Consider the following 17700-nt stretch of genomic DNA (forward strand, 5'->3'; position numbering starts at 1 on the left):
CTGGGGTGTGGGGGATAATCATTGAACACAGACCTACCTGAACCAGCCACATAAATGCTGTGGTTACAACAGCAAGGTTGAGGCTGTGTGTGCTGCAGCAAGTGTTTCACTTCCTGACACCACAAAATCTTTCCACCATCCAAAGTACAAGTCAGGATTATGAATGGAATAAACTCCACTTCCCTGAATGAGTGCAACTCCAACAACACTCAAGAAGCTTGACACCATGGAGACACAAGATGCTGGGATCTGGAGCAACAAACAATCTGCTGGAGGAACTCAGCAGGTCAAGCAGCATCTGTGGGAAGGAAAGAAATTGTCGAGGTTTTTGGTTAAAACTTTACATCAGGAGCTTGACATCATACAGGACAAAGCAGCCTGTTGATTCATACATTCCCTACACCACTGAATCACAGTGGCTGCATTGTGTACCATTTACAAAAAACACTGCAGTTACTCATCTAAGTACTCTGACAGCAACTCCCAAACCTCTAACAAGGACAAGGGTTTCAGATGCATGGGAATACCACCTCATTCCATTCAAAGTTGCACAGCATTTTGATTTGAAAATTCTTTCATCACTTGTTCTAAGTCCTGGAACTCCCTAACTCCCTACCCAAGTGTTGGTGGGAGTAGCTTCACCAGAAGGACTGTAATGATTAAATAAAGTAGCACATCACCACGAAAGGCAATTAGGAAAGCGTTTACCAGTAATGCAAGGATTCCAGAAAATAAGTCTGCAAGTGGAGAGCTGGTTGTACTCACCATTCCCTCACCTACACTAACCAGCAGCAACAACTAGTTTCCTGATGTCAGGTCTTGATTGGCAAAGCCCTGTACAACACAAGATCTTCCTGCTGAAAGTGGCAAGCCCTGCCCCAAGAATGCTTTAACAATAGGTTAAGGGTTTCAATTTTTAAAAGTTTTACGATTTCTAAAAGTCTTTTGACAGTTTTTGTAACAGCAAGGGGGAACAGCTTAGGCATAATTGAGTTAACAATTACATTTAATTCATTCAAATTTCTCTTGGAACCCTTCATTTACTGAAAAGAACAAAGTTATTGAGTCTTATATTTAATCTGGAACTTTACTTTAATTTGGAACTTTACTGCTAGACTCCATGAGAAGTCCAACATCAGATTATATTTGGAACGACAGTGGGACTTGTCTGGGACTTCATTTGCTGACATGCTCTTATAAGTCACTTGATCGTCATTCTGACCTGCCCTGCCAGAAAGATCAGATCACTGCTTTAAGTTTTGGCCTGCCCTAACTTAATGCATCTCTCTCATTCTTCTCTCTCCTTTTGCCCTTTCTACGAGGCAAATCTTTTTCCTCCCTTGAACCTATTCCCATTAAAATGCTGGTTAGCAATTTATCTCCCTGGAACCCAAGCCAATGTTGTAAATATCTCCCACTAGTCAGGTGTTGCACGTTTCAAATATGCCATCCTAGTGAACTGTACCTTAACTTACCCTTTTTTAAAAATCCTTCAAGGTGTTGGTATCTTTCACATAGCTTCTTTTATCGCTCCAGCACAGTTACCTCTGGAGTCCTTGAAAAATTCCTGGGACTGCTCCAATGTTGCCCTTAGCTGCGAGGATGTGATGCAGATTCCATCAAAACACTGACAACGCCCAACTCTACCTCAGCCCTACCTTTCTTGATACATCCATTGCAACTAATATACAAGTTGCCCAAAGTATAATATTGGATGAGCCAAATTCCTCTAAGTAAACATTGTGAAGTCTGAAGCTATTGTGTTCATCCATTGCAAAACATGCTCAACTTACCATATACATACTACAACCCTGTTGTCATTGTCTCAGACTAAATTAGACTTTTGAAGACATTCTTGATCCCAAAACAGGTTCCTGCCTCATTTCTTACTTCAATACAGTCCACCTGCTTCTATCGTCTGTGATTGTACCAAAGTCTGCCCTGTTTTAATTAATCTGATGTGGAACCCTTGATGATTTTATTTCAGACTAAACCTTTGCAATGTTCTTCTGGCTAATCTGTCATTTCTCAATCTCCATTATTTTAGGTTAACACGAAGTTGTATTACTAGAATCCTAACTCGCTTCAAATCCTGCTCAATCACTCTGTGATTATGGACCTACATTGGCCATGGTCCACCAAGACTCCATTTTAACAAAATCATTCTTATCATGTGCTACATCCCTCTTTAACCAGGAATAATCTTTTGATACAAGGCTAAATCACAAAATTTTTCATGCTGAATTTACCATACTCCCATTCAAAATAGAAAGGCCTATTAAGTCTATGCTGGCCTTCAAAGCATTCCTATTTCCCCCCACTAAATTCCCCTATAACCTATTTTCCCCAGATCCCACTCTCCTACATACTGAGGGTAACTTACAGTGACCAATTAACCCACCAACCCAAACATCACTGGGATGGGAGAGTAAACAGAGCACCAGGGGAGAAACCCAAATGGTCACAGGAAGCTTATGCAAACTCCACATAGACAGCACTGAACATCAGGATTGAATCTGGCACACTGAAGTTGCAAAGCAGCAGCTCTACCAGAGCACACTGTGCCACCCAATTTCTTTAACTGATTGCAGACTAAGTTTATGAATAAACTATTCATCTGCAATTTGCAAGGCAATGTAATATTTGCATCTTTTTTTCAATAATAAAGGAAATTTAGAGGTCAAGGGAAGAAATTGTGGGATGTCTTCAGTTTTATTTATGATTTCTTTGGTCATTGAACGATTCTGATGTCCAAAATATTCAAATATCCAACTCAATTTAACTGATTTAAACACTTTTATGCATGTTGAACTTTACCATGAGGCACATGTCACACCTCTGTGAATCATCAGATTAAAATGCAGCTGGTGAAATAATGTTCTGTTAACATGCTTGGCAAACCCAATTAGTTCCTCAAGTTCAAGAAATTTTATGCCCATGCAATTGATTTTGGAAGGTTGGACTCAGGGGGTGGGGGATTACTGGTGGCTAGTAAATTAGCTTAACCAATACACTTTCATCATAACTCCAGTATTTTAAAATAAATGAAAACATTCCTTGGAAAATGACAATTTAACATGATGCACAGCAACATTTAAAATTATTAACAAAACAAGTATCCTGGAAATTGACTCATGGAATTTTTATTTATATACAGTCTATTTTAAACGTAATACCTTATGCTATAATTGTAAAACTGTAAAACATTTATCCAAATTATCCTCACGCTATACCTGCACAATGCAGTTTACACCATTTTAATTTTTCATTCACAATCCTCAATCTTTATGTACTATGTCACTAATTGCAGTCATAATTAAACAGATAATTTCGTTTCTTTAAAAGTTAGGCAGCACCCTACACAAATTTAGGATATTGATCTCTCCTTGTTCAGCAATCTTTTCCTGTCTCCCTCTCTTTTCAAGGTGAAGACTTCAGAGGACAGTACCAAATTGTTTGACTGCCTGTTTGAAATACTGAGACTAATATTCAAATGGGAGCCTAGGCAAGGTCAGAGTGCTGTTCACACTTGGAGAATCAGTTGAGTCTTGCACATTGAATCAACGATTGCATATGCAGAAGCCTTTGATGATAATGCCATTGTGAAACACTTCGGCACATTTTAGTATATTAAAGGCACTATACAAATACAAATTTTATTTCTACATTTAGTTTTCAACCAGCTCAATTCAAAGTGTTTAGCCTTTTATTAATCCTTGGAGATACCAAATGTCCTACCATAAAAACATAGTTGTGCAGCTCATAAGATATAACAGAGTAAAAATTAAACAGCACTGGGATTATTTCTTTAATTTCATAGTTATGATCATTTACCATTTAACCACAAGATAAAGCAATAAATAAACACTGGAAGCATACAGCAATGACGACTTTACATTTTAGTATTTTGACTCAACCTTAGCGTTCCGTTCTCTACAATTCTTATTCAACCTTAAGTCTACGTTTCTTAAAAACAATTTTCAGAATCACCATTTAAAAGAAAAATTGTAGATTGCATGAAAGTGTAGCTTGCACAATACTTTCAAACGTGAATATATAATAATGGAATTCTAAATGAATAAGGCTTAACAGAAATATTGACAAGGTAATTTAAAGCTAGAATGTTAGAAGAGTATTTCGATATTTAGTTAACTGCAAAGATTAACCTCACAAACGTTTGAACAATCTTTTGAAATGATTCTGATCGTTTGGTTGTTATGGGAGGGACCGCTACAATAGATTTAATCTTCACTGTGAGTATGGTAGGCTTTAAAAAAACATATGTTTTCAACAATTTAGAGTTACATGCCATTCATCTTTCTTGGAGCACATCTGTTTAACACAACTGTGGATATGACAGCTTAAAAAACTCTGCTGCTGTGAAAAAAAATGAGCAAGATTTTACTGAAACAGTGTGAAACAGTAGTTTATGAAGAAACGTTGATACTTTAACATCTGATACAAATTTACTCCTCTCGTGCAGCTATGTTTAGTCAGCTAGACTAACAGCAGTGAAAATATAGTTATCTTAAAACATACCAAAATTTGCAAACCATATTAAATATTTGAGGCTGGGGTCAGGGAAAGACAGTGATGTGGTTCAGCACTGAAGTGTGAAAATACAAGAAAAAACATTTTGAGACTACAGTGGATAGATTGTTTCTAGATGAACCTACCCTGTACAAATGTGTACACATGAACTCTAACCCTCATTGATGAGTGTTTTTTAAATGTTATTTTCAAATTACAAGGAGATTTGACATTACAAGAAATATGTTTTTTGAACACCGACTGTGGATTTCAAAATTCTGCATGTCTACAACTGACATAGCCTTGGGGAATTACAGGGATAGTTTTATACAACATGAACAAAATGTGCAAACTGCAATGTCAACTCTAGAATTTATACAAATGATTCACCAATTATTTAAAATTGGCACAAAGTAATTGCATCCAAAGTCTTACAGTACTGAGCAATATCCACCACAAGAACCTCCACTGTTGGCATCAGGCGAGTCCGATAGCCTAAGTTTAGTATTTTGACTTTCGCTTTCCCATAAGCCAGGTGTCTGAATAATCTTTTCAACGAGCTCTTCAAATGCACACTGCACACCATCACGCGTCTTTGCACTTGACTCTGCAAAATGTTTTAAAACAGCTTAGAGCAAATGTGATCTGCTTTAAAATCAGGACAAACAATAAGGAGACTGGAGGAAACCCAAGGATGTTGAATTCAAATCACTTCTCATCAATTCATCATGCATTACGTTCATTTCAGATTTGTATGTTGGTAACTAGCTTTTAGGCATCTGCAAAGAAAACAGTGTATTCAGATGCACAACAATCAAATTACAATTGAAAATAAACCAAACTAGTCAGGTTCAATGAATAGAGTCTCAAAGCCCAAACAATTACCCCCAAACAAAAATACATGGATGAAATGTCCAAAAGGACAATTAGTTTTTATTTTATTTTCAGCATTTGCTAATTTCTTTTTCTAATAGATACCAAATATTTTTGTTACAATAGTATAACTTAAAAACCTTGACTGAGAGCCCTTCCTGGTCAAATTTTCTACTGTCAACCTACCTATGAATAACATGGAATGTTTTCTTGCAAACTTCAACCCTTCATTCCGGTCTACTTCACGATTGTCCTTCAACAAAATAATTTTGTGTTAATAACCAAATTTACCAATTTTTATAAATTTCTTTACAGCAATAGGGTTGGAGGGTGAGAGAGAAAGGTGGTGAAGAATCTACTTTTAACTTCATTGCAATATATTAGAAGGTTGAAGATTCATCTCTTTGTAAAGTGAAATGAAAGTTGTTGACCATTAACAGCTTTTGTTGCTCGATTAACATGGAAAATATTCCAAAGAGAATGATAAACTAAGGCAAGAACTGAACAAAGACTGGTGGATTTAGGCCATAGGGTGATATTGATGTGTTGGTGAAACCGGCTGAGAAGTGGCAGATGGAGTTTAATCCAGACGAATGGGAGGTGAAGCATTTTTGGAGTACTAATGAGGCTAGGACATACACCATGAATGGTAGGATCCTCTGTATTGAGGAAGAGAGGGACCTCAATAGTCTGCAGATATAATATTGAAATTGGTGTACCAGGACAATGCACAAAATTCCTATACCACTTTGAAGAGTGAGATGTTAAGTTTATAAAATATTACCTAATAAGATATCTTTATTAGTCACATGTACATCAAAACATAGAGTGAAACACATTTTTTGCGTAGAGTGTTCTAGGGGCAGCCCGCAAGTGTCGCCAACAACATCTTAAACTGAAAATCAAAGAATTTCAGAGTAAGAAATAAATGCTAAATGATCCAGAGATTTTCTGTGAAAGAAATGCAACTGTCAATGACCACTATGCGAGTTTCATACATTGAAGACTGATATTATGCTACTCCTCAAGCCTTCGGCTAAGCATTTGGGAAAAATAATTTGCATTTAAAAGATTGCTGTAAGATACATTTAATTCATAATCCTTCATGGTAACTGCCGACCTACAAAGGATTGATAACCCTGCAGTTGCAGTTATATGCTGGGAGAAAAATACTTCTTTTAAAATACAATTGTAAATGTTCATGAGATCACTGCTGCTTGAACTTGGACTGAAGTATGTACTACAAAAACTCAATTTAAGGGACACTTTCATTTCAAGTAAGGTAGTCAGATGAAAATCTTCGGATGACCCTTGTAGGAGCTACTTTTATAAGTACGTATGCTTGTTGTATAATGGTTTGTGAGAAACAATTACTATACAACACACTACTAAATTGAATAAAGTGATGGAAATCTGAAATAAGATTTATAAACATTAAAAGTTTAAAACAGACTGCTATTCAAAATGCTAGCTTATCTATTCTAACAGGCATATCTGTGTACTTACAGCATTTCAAATTTATTGGGCTAACCCATTTGAGAGTAGTTTGGACCAGATGGATAAAGTGATAATCTTACAAGTTGCTGTACTTCATTTAAAATAAAAAGAATGCACCTCTACAAACCAATGGTCCCAGTAAGGCTGAAGAATTAGCCAGAATGGAAATATTTTCCAGTTAGACAAGATGAAAAAGCAAACATTTGAAACACACACCTCGTGATCTCTTGGAAGGGATTAATAAAATTTAACACCACATCACAATAATAGATTATCAACCTGAAATGATAACTGTATTTCTTGCTACACGGATACTACCCTATTGAGTATTTCCAGTATTTCATTATTAATATTCAATCACTCCACCAATTTTTCCTTCTCCTGCCTTCTGATCCAAAATCCATCACTTTGACAATCCAAGTATCTCTTTAAATAAAAGTTTAATTTGTTAAAATGTTTATATTTAAAGAAAAACTCTAAAAGCTGGAGGTTATTGGAATTTTGTTTTCATCACTACATTTAAAAATTTTTGAAAATACACCCATCAGCAAGCATGAATATTTCGTTAGGTTAACATCAGAATATTTTTCTATCAGGTTTCATAGCAAATTAAGTTTAGGATTTGAAAAGTATCCATTAGGTTTTTCAAATTATAGAGATTTAGCAGTATAGAAATTGATGAAGTCTATTATCCCCTTGAAACTGTTCAGCCATTAAATGAAATTATGGTTGATCTTTGACCCAACTCCATTTACCAACCCTTCCTCAGTACCCTTTAATAATTTTGGTTATCAAAAAGATCCATCAAACTTATATTTTAAAAAATTACAATCATGCTGGCAACGGGAAATCAGACCCGTATTTTCCAATTCGTGGAAAAAGCTTCTAGTTGCATTCAACATGTGAAAACTTCCATCAAATCCTCTATTAGCCCTTTAAATTCCAGGGAATACAATCCTGGTCTGTTAATTTCTCCTTGTAGTTTAACTTTTCAGTTCTTGGTACCATTCTGGTCAATCTGCACTGTGCTCACTTCAAGGTCAATAAATCTTTTCTGAAGTACAGGGCGTAGTTATGCTCACAAAGGCAATCCCAAATTATCAGCTAGAATTTTATGAAATCAACAAATTTTGTACAATGTATGTTAGACAAAGCAAAACAATAGCAGGGGAAAATCAATATAAAAAACTAAATACAATAGCAAGGTTTTGATTGTTTCATTTACCTCACAATAAAAGACATGAAGTCTAGAACACTGGAAAGAAACTTTGAACAGGTTTGATGTATACAGATATGCCACAAACTGTAGTGGATCATCTGGACATGAAAATCCCTCTGTTCACTGACAGCCAGTTCACAAGCAAAATTCAGTATTCTTCCTTGCACACAAATTGCACTCTAATGTACTCTGCACCATCTAGTGTCTTGGCTTACAGCATTCTGGTAAAAGCACAATATGGGGAGGTGTCTTAAAACAAACTAAGAATTAAATTAAAATTCTACTTTTGATCCAACTTAAATACAAGTAAATTTACACTAAAGGCCAACCAATTGTTGATTGAGAACAGAGGAGCAAGGAACTACAAGAAATATATTCCAATTCTACAATGGAAAGGGTACTTGAGGTAAAAAGAAGAATGTTGGAAATGCTCAGCAGGTCAGGCAATAAATACGGGTAGCCCACATTTCAAGTTTTATCAGAACTGATGGCCTTTCATGGTTATGATGAAAGCTCATCAGCCTGAAATAGATGAGATAAAATAACTTTGTAAATACAAAGTATTGGTATTGGTTTATTATTGTCACTTATACCTAGGTACAGTGAAAAACCTGTCTTGCATACCGATCATACAGGTCAATTCATTACACAGTGCAGTTACATTGGGTTAGTACAGAGTGCATTGATGTAGTACAGGTAAAAAATAACAGTACAGAGTAACGTGTCACAGCTACAGAGAAAGTGCAGTGCAATAAGGTGCAAGGTCACAAGGTAGATCGTGAGGTCATAGTCCATTTAATTTTAAGTAGAGCTATTGATATATTATTTTATAATGTACAATTTTCACAAATCAACACTTCTTTAAAAACCTATGGCTTAATAAATAAAAACGACAGCTTAAAATAATGCTTTACAGACAACGTGTTGTGTATCAGTTTTAACCAAGTAATTCAATATTAATTACATGTAACCAATAATTATCCAACCCCACTACTGTCTATGCTAGAGTGCTGAACTCTGACCCGCAACAGCTGGAGACTTAAGAGATGCACTGTAGCATCACTTCTGTAGTTTGCACAGTACCTGAGCTGTGACTCTGTGAAACTGGGGGGGGGAGGGGAGGGGGGAAGTCTACTAACTGAAGAATATCTACATCATTGCTACACATTCATCCTCCTCTCCCTCAATTAGACTGATATAGAACTAGGCCCCGAGCAAAGCTATGAATCACAGAGGTGGAAGATAGTGGGAGCGGAAGCCATGACATGGTGAGCACCTCCCACTACATCTTTGACCTGCTGGAGAAGATGATGTTTAAGTAGCAAGGACTTGGGTAACAACCATACTTCAGACTTCCAGAGTTCCTCACTTACCATTCAAGTCACCGTCTAGCATGTTCATTAGCTCTATATATATTCACACCAAACTCAGTTAGTCATCTCCCTCACAAAAAAATATTACTCTCTGGCAGGGATTGTAATCAAGCTACTGAATAATGGGTGCATAGTGGTCAATGGTAGGATGAAGGAAAATGAGCTGCAATTGGTGGAATGGAGGAACCTATGGAATGTAGGACTGAATAAGGTTACATACATATAAATGGACAAGTCCACAGATGGAAGAAAAAAATAATTAAACCACACCATTTGCGACAACATCATCAAAGCATTCTCCATTGGATGCTTCAAAAATATTAATCCTCTATTACTATCGGTGTGATAAACCTGTAATACATTAATAATCACAACAAGCATGCAACTTCATTATATCACTTACTTTATCAATTTTGTTTCCAACTAACATTTTCACAATATCATTCCTTGTGCAATACGTCTCCAATTCATTCAACCAATTTTCTAGCCGTATAAAGGTCTCTCTTCTGGTCACATCATACACTGAAATGAAAAAAATGAAAAAAAAATCCAAACTTACAAATACATTTAATTTAACACTGAAGACGAAGAAATTGTAAGTCAAAGTGCACGGATTGGACTTTAGATAGCACAAATAATTTTACCCAGGATGACACCTTGTGCTCCACGATAATAGCTAGGAGTCAAGGTCCTGAACCGCTCCTGTCCAGCAGTATCCTGAAAGCAATAAACAATAAAATTTATTCAGAGGCAGTTTGAATGAGTGTGTGTAAAGAATGATTGTATTTATTGCCTAGTTATGTCATTTTTCATATATGGTTTACTGTATTGGTGTTATGAAATGCTGCATACACTTAGGTATACAGCTGGATGTCTGGAAAAGAACGTCGTTAATCTGTTTTAGCCACTTAAAATTTTCTTTCAATGCAGAGGGCACAAGATCTCACTTTTATATTTTACCCATTAAATTGAATTTAAGAATATATGAAACAGGAGTAGGCCATCCAGCCCTTTGAGCCTGCTCCACAATTCATTGATCGTGGCTTATCTTCCAGCTCGGCACCAATTTCCAGCACTATCACCATAGCTCTTGATTCCCTTAAAATGTTAAAACATCATTAGATTTTTGAAATGAACAATTAAACATCCACAGCCTCATGGGTTCACCACCCTCTTAAGTGAAGAAATTTCTCTTCTCAGTCCTCAACAGCCAATTTATTTTCAAACTGTGCCCCCATTCCTCAACTCTTCAGCTGGGGACACATTTTCCCTGCATCTAGCCTTTAAAAATTTTGTATGTTCAATGAGATGTCTCATTCTTCTAAACTCCAATGAACAGTGCCGGTCCATTCAATCTTTTCTCATAAAACTAGCGAATGTCCACTGTACTCCCTCAATGGCAATTACATCTTTTGTTAGGTATGGAGACCAAATGGTACTTAATACTCCAGGTGGGGTCCCACCAAGACCCTTTACAATTGTAATAAGTCTTCCTTATTCCAGTAATCTACAAGTAATCTTGTAATCAAAGCCAACATACCATTTGCCCCCTTAATCACTTGCTGCATCTGCAAATTGGCCTTCATTGATTTGTGCGGAAGAACACCTAGATTCTTTTGAACAACACCATTCAATCTCTCACCACTTAACAAATATGCATGAAATCAGAACTTCCTCAGTATACTAAATATAAAGCAGTTCCCCCCGCCACTTTAAAAAAAACATTTTAAATATACATTTTTAAAATTGCAGATGCAAATCAAAATGGGGGGATTATGCATTGTTTGAAAAATCATTTCTTGTAGGTAGACAAATTCACCAGTTATTCCACGGCAGAAAATTTTGCTTGCATGCTTCATTTAATGTTTTGATTTCTTTAAAATTCATGATCTCATTACTTGAAAGCATTTCTTGCCATATTTTAGAAGCTGCCCCCATTTAACCAGATTCATCAAGTAAATGACAAGTAGAGAATGCCAATTTTAAGTGCTTACATGACATAACAGACATTTTAACGTGGAAACTATAAGTGCCTGAAATAGATTATGATGTTGAAAAACTGTTTAGCAAAATCATTCCTGCATTCAGGGTGTGGGCTAAGTAGGGAAAAATCACAACAGCTACTACAATGTGGAAAGTTCTGATAAGTAACATCTGATTAAGTACCGAAGTGTGCCATAAAATAAACTGATTGTGTATGCTTCACAAACTGAAGACCTTCTCACTTATCATCTATAAAATCCACTGTCATAAAACCCAATGGTTTTCACTGGTCATGGCACTAATAGCATGAGGATTTCAAATCAGCCAGAGGAGCAACAAATCTCAAACTTAGCTGTAAGCGCCCCCCTATGGCCAAAATCCTCAACATCGAAAGTATTTGAATATTGTGGACAAAATCTGGCCAAAACAAAATCAAAAATTCTTAAATCATATCTTAAGAGTTAACTCATCCAAGGAGCCAGCGGCATTATAAATATGCCCCGATTGTAATTCCAAACTGATTTTTATCAAATGAGCTGCAATGATAAAGATGGCATTTAAAAAAAAATCATGGAAAACTGAGGAAGGAAATGATCCAGAAGTTTAACAAAAATGACTAGAATGATATGCACACATGATATGCTAAACCAAGAATTTTACTTGCAAGAACAAAAAGCCTTTAAACCCAAGAAAGGACGGATAGGAATGAAATCTCTGGACTCCCTACAATTCAGAGAATAAAAGATTCACGACAGTAATCCATGTGGTTCCAGAATATGAAAAAAGATTTATAAATATTAAGACAGTCTTGGTAGCAGGGCAATCATTATAGCTAAGCTATTTCATATGTCCTTAATTCCAACCAGTCCTTAATATTCAAGTAGAATTCAGCAAATATAGCCAGATTTAGCAATATTCAGAGGAGATAAATAAAATAAAAACAATCATTTTGTAAATCCATAGCTGTGAAAAACTATTTCTTTTGATATACTTATGCCTTGCTTGATCGCCCTGGCCTTTGTATTTCCAAGTGTATATTAATTTTATAGAAAGGAGTAGAGAACACCTAGTCAAAAGGTTCATAGGCAAGGGGTCTAGATATGGTGGGGAGGGGACAGGGGCAAGAACAATGTGAAGAAATTGTTTTTTTGCATTAAGTATTGTTATGATGTGGCACCGCCTATAAAGGAGTGGAAGTAGAATAAATATGTTATTTCAAAAGGGAAAATGAATAGGCACTTGCAAAATAATTTATGTATTTACAGGGAAAGTAGGGAATGGGACAAACTAAATTGTCCTAAAAATAGACAGCATAATCTCAAATGGCCTTCTTGTATGCCAGAACAATGGCATGATTCTAATTTGTCCATATAACTCATTTCACCAGTCACATAATTCTCATAATCAAAGATTTAATAAGGATGGCTTTTGACACAAGGTAACTGCTTCAATTATGTCATTGTATTCTTTACTTAGTCTGGGAAAAGCTCCTTATCTAAAACAAATCATTCTTGAATTTATCTGGACGATTCAAAAGGTGGAGAAATTTTCAATACATAGTATTGCCCTAGCTCCAAGATATCTAAACTGCTTAACTGGGCCAAAAGAAAAACATTATTAATTTGTGTTTCCTTACACTTTCAGTGATTCTCCCATTTTTAGTTTTCTGCACAGTAAAAAGCCCTGATGACTTTAATGAGGACCCCACCAATAGTTCTGCAGATCTGCATCTGGGTCCATACCAGATCCTAATCTGGATGCACTTTAGTGGTAAAAGTCAATACTATGTTCACCTTAAATCTTCCCTGCTCAGGCATCATACATTTGATACAATAAAGTGTCACAGATGGCAATCAGTGAACGTCTAGTGTGGATCTACTAATGACATCAAGATTCCCTTCTTTTGGCATTTTAAAAATCACATAGGGCAGCGAGGTAATTTAATTGGGACTCAATCTCACAATTTCCATTTAAATATTCTCCATGAACTTGAAATCAAAAATAAATTTTGTCACATCATAAAGAAATTCTCTCAGTTCCACACTTATGCTTCAATAGCCTCCCTTTCACTCCAGTATCTATAAAATAAATTAAATTCTGCTTCAAGAGAAAGAGTTAATACTCAACCTCAAAGGTAAAATTATATTACAAGAGTGGATTACAGAACCATTCTCGATAGATTAGTCAAGTCTTTTCCTGCTTTTTTTTCCCCCATATTTGATTTTGTGTTGTTGTTATTCAGTTGCATGTATTGAATGCACGCAACCGTGAGGTTGGAAATTTAGCTTACATGTTCTGACAGAAGTAGAAAAAAAAAACAATTTTTTGGTAAGTTTTTGAAGAAACAAAAATGGAAAACACTTCTAAGCACATTAATGATGAAGAAACAGTGAAGACAAGTTGGGGCACTGAGACATTAATTCACAACCTCTCCTGATGAAATGATAGAGGCAAGTGTTTTGCCTCAATCTTACTGATACAATGAATGTTAAAATTTCAGATATATTATATCATAGAGATTGATGTAGACTTATTCTTAGAAAACTGGTAAAGCTGCTACCAAACCTGACAGACAAATCATCAAGTTCTAATTAGGAACAATCCCAGATCTATGTGAACTGCTAAGTACGTGAGCCACTAGTTGGCATGGCATGGCTCTGACCTTTTTATTAAAAGCAGCACTCTATTAGGGCCTACCATCCAATCTACTTCAATAACTTGTACACTCTCTGGGAATACATATCCAAGGATCAAAGTAATTTCGTGTGTGAACTTGAGGATGATACCTGAAGGACCCTTTAAGCACTGCATAGCCAAAGAATATTACCAGACACTGGGCACATTGTATTTTTCCTTGCTTTTTTTTCTCCAGCCAAGTTATCTAGCCTACGCCCATCCTGGAGTTTGTTCTTTAAAATCATGGGTAGAACAGCGTTGATTGAACATCCCTACTGGCAGATAGCAGTAAACCTTCTTCATTGATTACTGCAGCGGGTATGGTGAAGTATTCCCACAGAGTTATTACAGAGAGATGTCTAGGATTCGTAATAGTGCTCTGATATTCCTGCTACCCTTGTCCTTTTTGGTGGCAGTAATTAGGAAGGGCCATTGAAGAAGCTTCAACATATTATATTCAAGGTATGCCAATGGTGGACAGTATGGATAGTTAAGCCAATGGATTGGGTGCCAATTAAGCAAACTGGTTTTCCCTGAATGGTAGCATTCTATCATAGCTTCTATCCAGGCAATGGAGAATATACCATCAAACTGATTTGTGCTTTGTAGGTGGCAAGCAGCTTTTGGGGATGTGCAATTTTTTAATTATAAAGGCACCAGGCCTTAGCATGCAAGTCGTGAGTGCATGTGCAATCCATATTTTTTAATGTTAATGCTTCTATTAACTTCTGAGCCATGAATAAAAAGAAACACCAGCTGGATGAAGAAAACATTTCGAAAATTCAGAGAATAAGGAATTATACTTGGAGAGCCAAGTTAAAAGCTAACTTGGAACTACTTCTCAAAAGACTGAATTTAAGATTTTGTTTCAAAAATATACAGGATGTCGATGTCACTAGCAAGGCCGACATTATTCCCTTCCTCAATTGTCTTTGAGAAGGTGATGATGAACTGACCTACTGAGTGACTGCTGTTCTGGTGAAGGAATTTCTGCAGTGCTGTTGGGGAAGGAATTCCATCGGTTACAGCTAAGATCGGGATTGTCTACAATTTAAGGGGGCAGCCTGCATGCGATACAAATAAAATCCTACTTTAGTGTTTTCTTCCTGTTGTTGCAAAGTTCCAATAGTTTACCAGCTTGTTCAATATGTAGATATACTAAAAAAGGTACATGAAGCTTTTAATCATTATAACTGCAAATAGCATTTTAACTAAATGAGGGCATTATTTTCTAGGCCAAATTAAAAAATATTTTAATTTGCTGTTTTTTTTAAATAATTTTTTTAATATATCTGAGACACAGGATTTAATTCATCTTTTAGCTTTTTTTTAAAAAAAAAGATGCACTTCACTTCATATACTATAAAACCACAAATAACTTGTAATCAAAAATCACTAGTTTTGGCAGTCATTAGTTTCTACGCAACTAATGCAGTTCTTCAGATGTCTTTAAAGATGCTAAATATATCATGTGTGATAAGTTGAAAAGTTTCTAAATACAAAATGCATGAGCAGTTATTGAGTGGTCTACACAAGTGATATTGAATACTAAACTTGAAATGTACTGTAACCATATAATCTAAAAATTTATACTTACTGCTGTGCTAAAAATTCATACTGCAGCTGATGCATCAACAATCTTTTACACTTATGGCGCAGATTCAGTGTTTACAGATGTGAATTATTATTGCTGATTGTGACCTCTCAACAACTGCTTGTTGGAATTACACAAATGATTTTGTATGGACTTGTCAAACTCAATTAAAGACATCAGGGAAAGCTCAACACAAAAAAGTTACATCTCTTGCCAAAAAGACGAAAATGGCATGAATTATAGAAAATAGTTGTTCCAATAGATTAAGTTTAGAGTTTTATGTTTACATACACAAGTGATTTCAAGCTTCACAACAGACCACATCAAGCATTAAAATTCTTTACAGTTTAGTATGTAAAATTACGTCTGGAGTAAATTGATCCCAACTTAAAAGGTGAGGTATTGGTGTCCATGGAACCATTTTCCCCTAATATTCAATACTTTCAGAGAACAGGGAAAAGGGAAAATTGGCAGAAGGAAAGGAAAACCTATCATGCATTCTGATGCAGATTCAGCCATAGTTTAATCTAATAAATAAAACATTTGAATGATTTTCTGTGCTCTACGTACAAACAAAAATATTTCTTTGGAGGGGGGAAAATCAGCATAGTAGCAAATAAACCCATGGCATATTAACATTAAATCAATAAAGTGGGGGCATAAACCCATTTTAGAAAACATGAGAGATTAAAGCTCATCAATTCATGTTAAAAACAAAGACCTAGAATTTCACTGCAAAGATGATACTGATGATGAGTATCACAGACTGAACTGCTGTACTCCGTGTCACAATATTATTGTGACCTTACAAGACTATGCGATAATGAACAAGTCAAAAGGGTCACCAAGATCTAATGCTACCAGGATTTTTTGTAGCCACTTAACGAAACTGGTAGGGTTTGAAATGTAGCCATTTGCTTATCGTTGTTGTTGTTGACTTTCCCATAAATGATTAAAAAGAAACTTTAAATTCCCCACATTTTGCTGACATTTAATCACAATCCTGAAAGTAAGAAAAATATTTCAAACAGGACAAAACCATAAAATGAATGCAGCTAAATCATGTTTCTAATTGTACCTGGTGAATTAGATTAAGACTGCCAATGTATTCGTTATCTGTTTTAAATGCATGCAAGATTCTTAATCAAAAAGTGTTGAGCTATGAATAATTACTTCCTAGAATTTCTCAGAAAATCTCAATACTTTGAATGTGATTTACAACAATGGGTCTATGGATTTTTACAGATTTAATTCTGTGTGAACTGAGAGAGAATATTGAAGCATCAGAACCATCATTTTTATTTACTAACTTCTTGTTGGTTTAGAAAATCAAGGGATATGAGGCAGAGGTGAATACATTGAATTAAGGTTAGATCATCCATTATCTAACGGAATGACTAGACAACTCAGAGGCCGAATGGCTTTATAGTTTTGGTAATTGGTAGTTGTAATTCTGACTCATACCAAGATGTTGGAAGAGATAAAGCCTTCAAGCATACAACTTAAGTTCAAGAAATGGACAGCAGGCTCTCTTGCACAACTGGATGTCATTATAAAAATATCACATGTACTACTAACTTTGAATTATGTTAGTCCCTAAAGAAATTATTTTATGATCTACAAATGATACTTGGCTGTGGCACTGTGCTTGACTCGTGTTTTTAGATCAGTCCTGTTTAATTGCCCTTAAGCAACAAATCAAACTTTCCCCAATATAGAGAGAACCATCTTCCCCAGGTGCAAACATAAGTAATGTCCTTTTAAAAAAGGCAGATCCTAATCTTCTCACAAGAGATCCATCTCATTGATGTATGTTAGAAACTCTGAAGAGTGGATAACCTTTCCTCCTCTGGGAAGGGTACTGGCTGATGGAAGTCTATGTTATCTACCCAGAAAGCCAAATAATTGAGTTGTCAGCATTTACGGTCAAACTTTAAACTTTTAGCATAGTCATT

At 35.8% G+C, this 17700-nt stretch overlaps 1 protein-coding gene across 1 annotated transcript in view; it reads right to left on the bottom strand.

The window, feature by feature from the left end:
* Window positions 1–3127: 3127 nt before the first annotated feature.
* rab18a (RAB18A, member RAS oncogene family) overlaps window positions 3128–17700 on the bottom strand; it is a 36405-nt gene continuing 21832 nt past the window's right edge. The window contains exons 4-7 of the mRNA XM_052015921.1: window positions 10137–10209; window positions 9896–10014; window positions 5590–5656; window positions 3128–5137 (exon numbers count right to left, since the gene is read on the bottom strand). Of these exons, the coding sequence (XP_051871881.1) occupies window positions 4962–5137; window positions 5590–5656; window positions 9896–10014; window positions 10137–10209 (435 nt within the window). The 3' untranslated portion in view covers window positions 3128–4961. The remainder of the gene's footprint in view (window positions 5138–5589; window positions 5657–9895; window positions 10015–10136; window positions 10210–17700) is intronic.

This window comes from Pristis pectinata, chromosome 5, assembly GCF_009764475.1.
Source record: "Pristis pectinata isolate sPriPec2 chromosome 5, sPriPec2.1.pri, whole genome shotgun sequence".
Taxonomy (NCBI): domain Eukaryota; kingdom Metazoa; phylum Chordata; class Chondrichthyes; order Rhinopristiformes; family Pristidae; genus Pristis; species Pristis pectinata.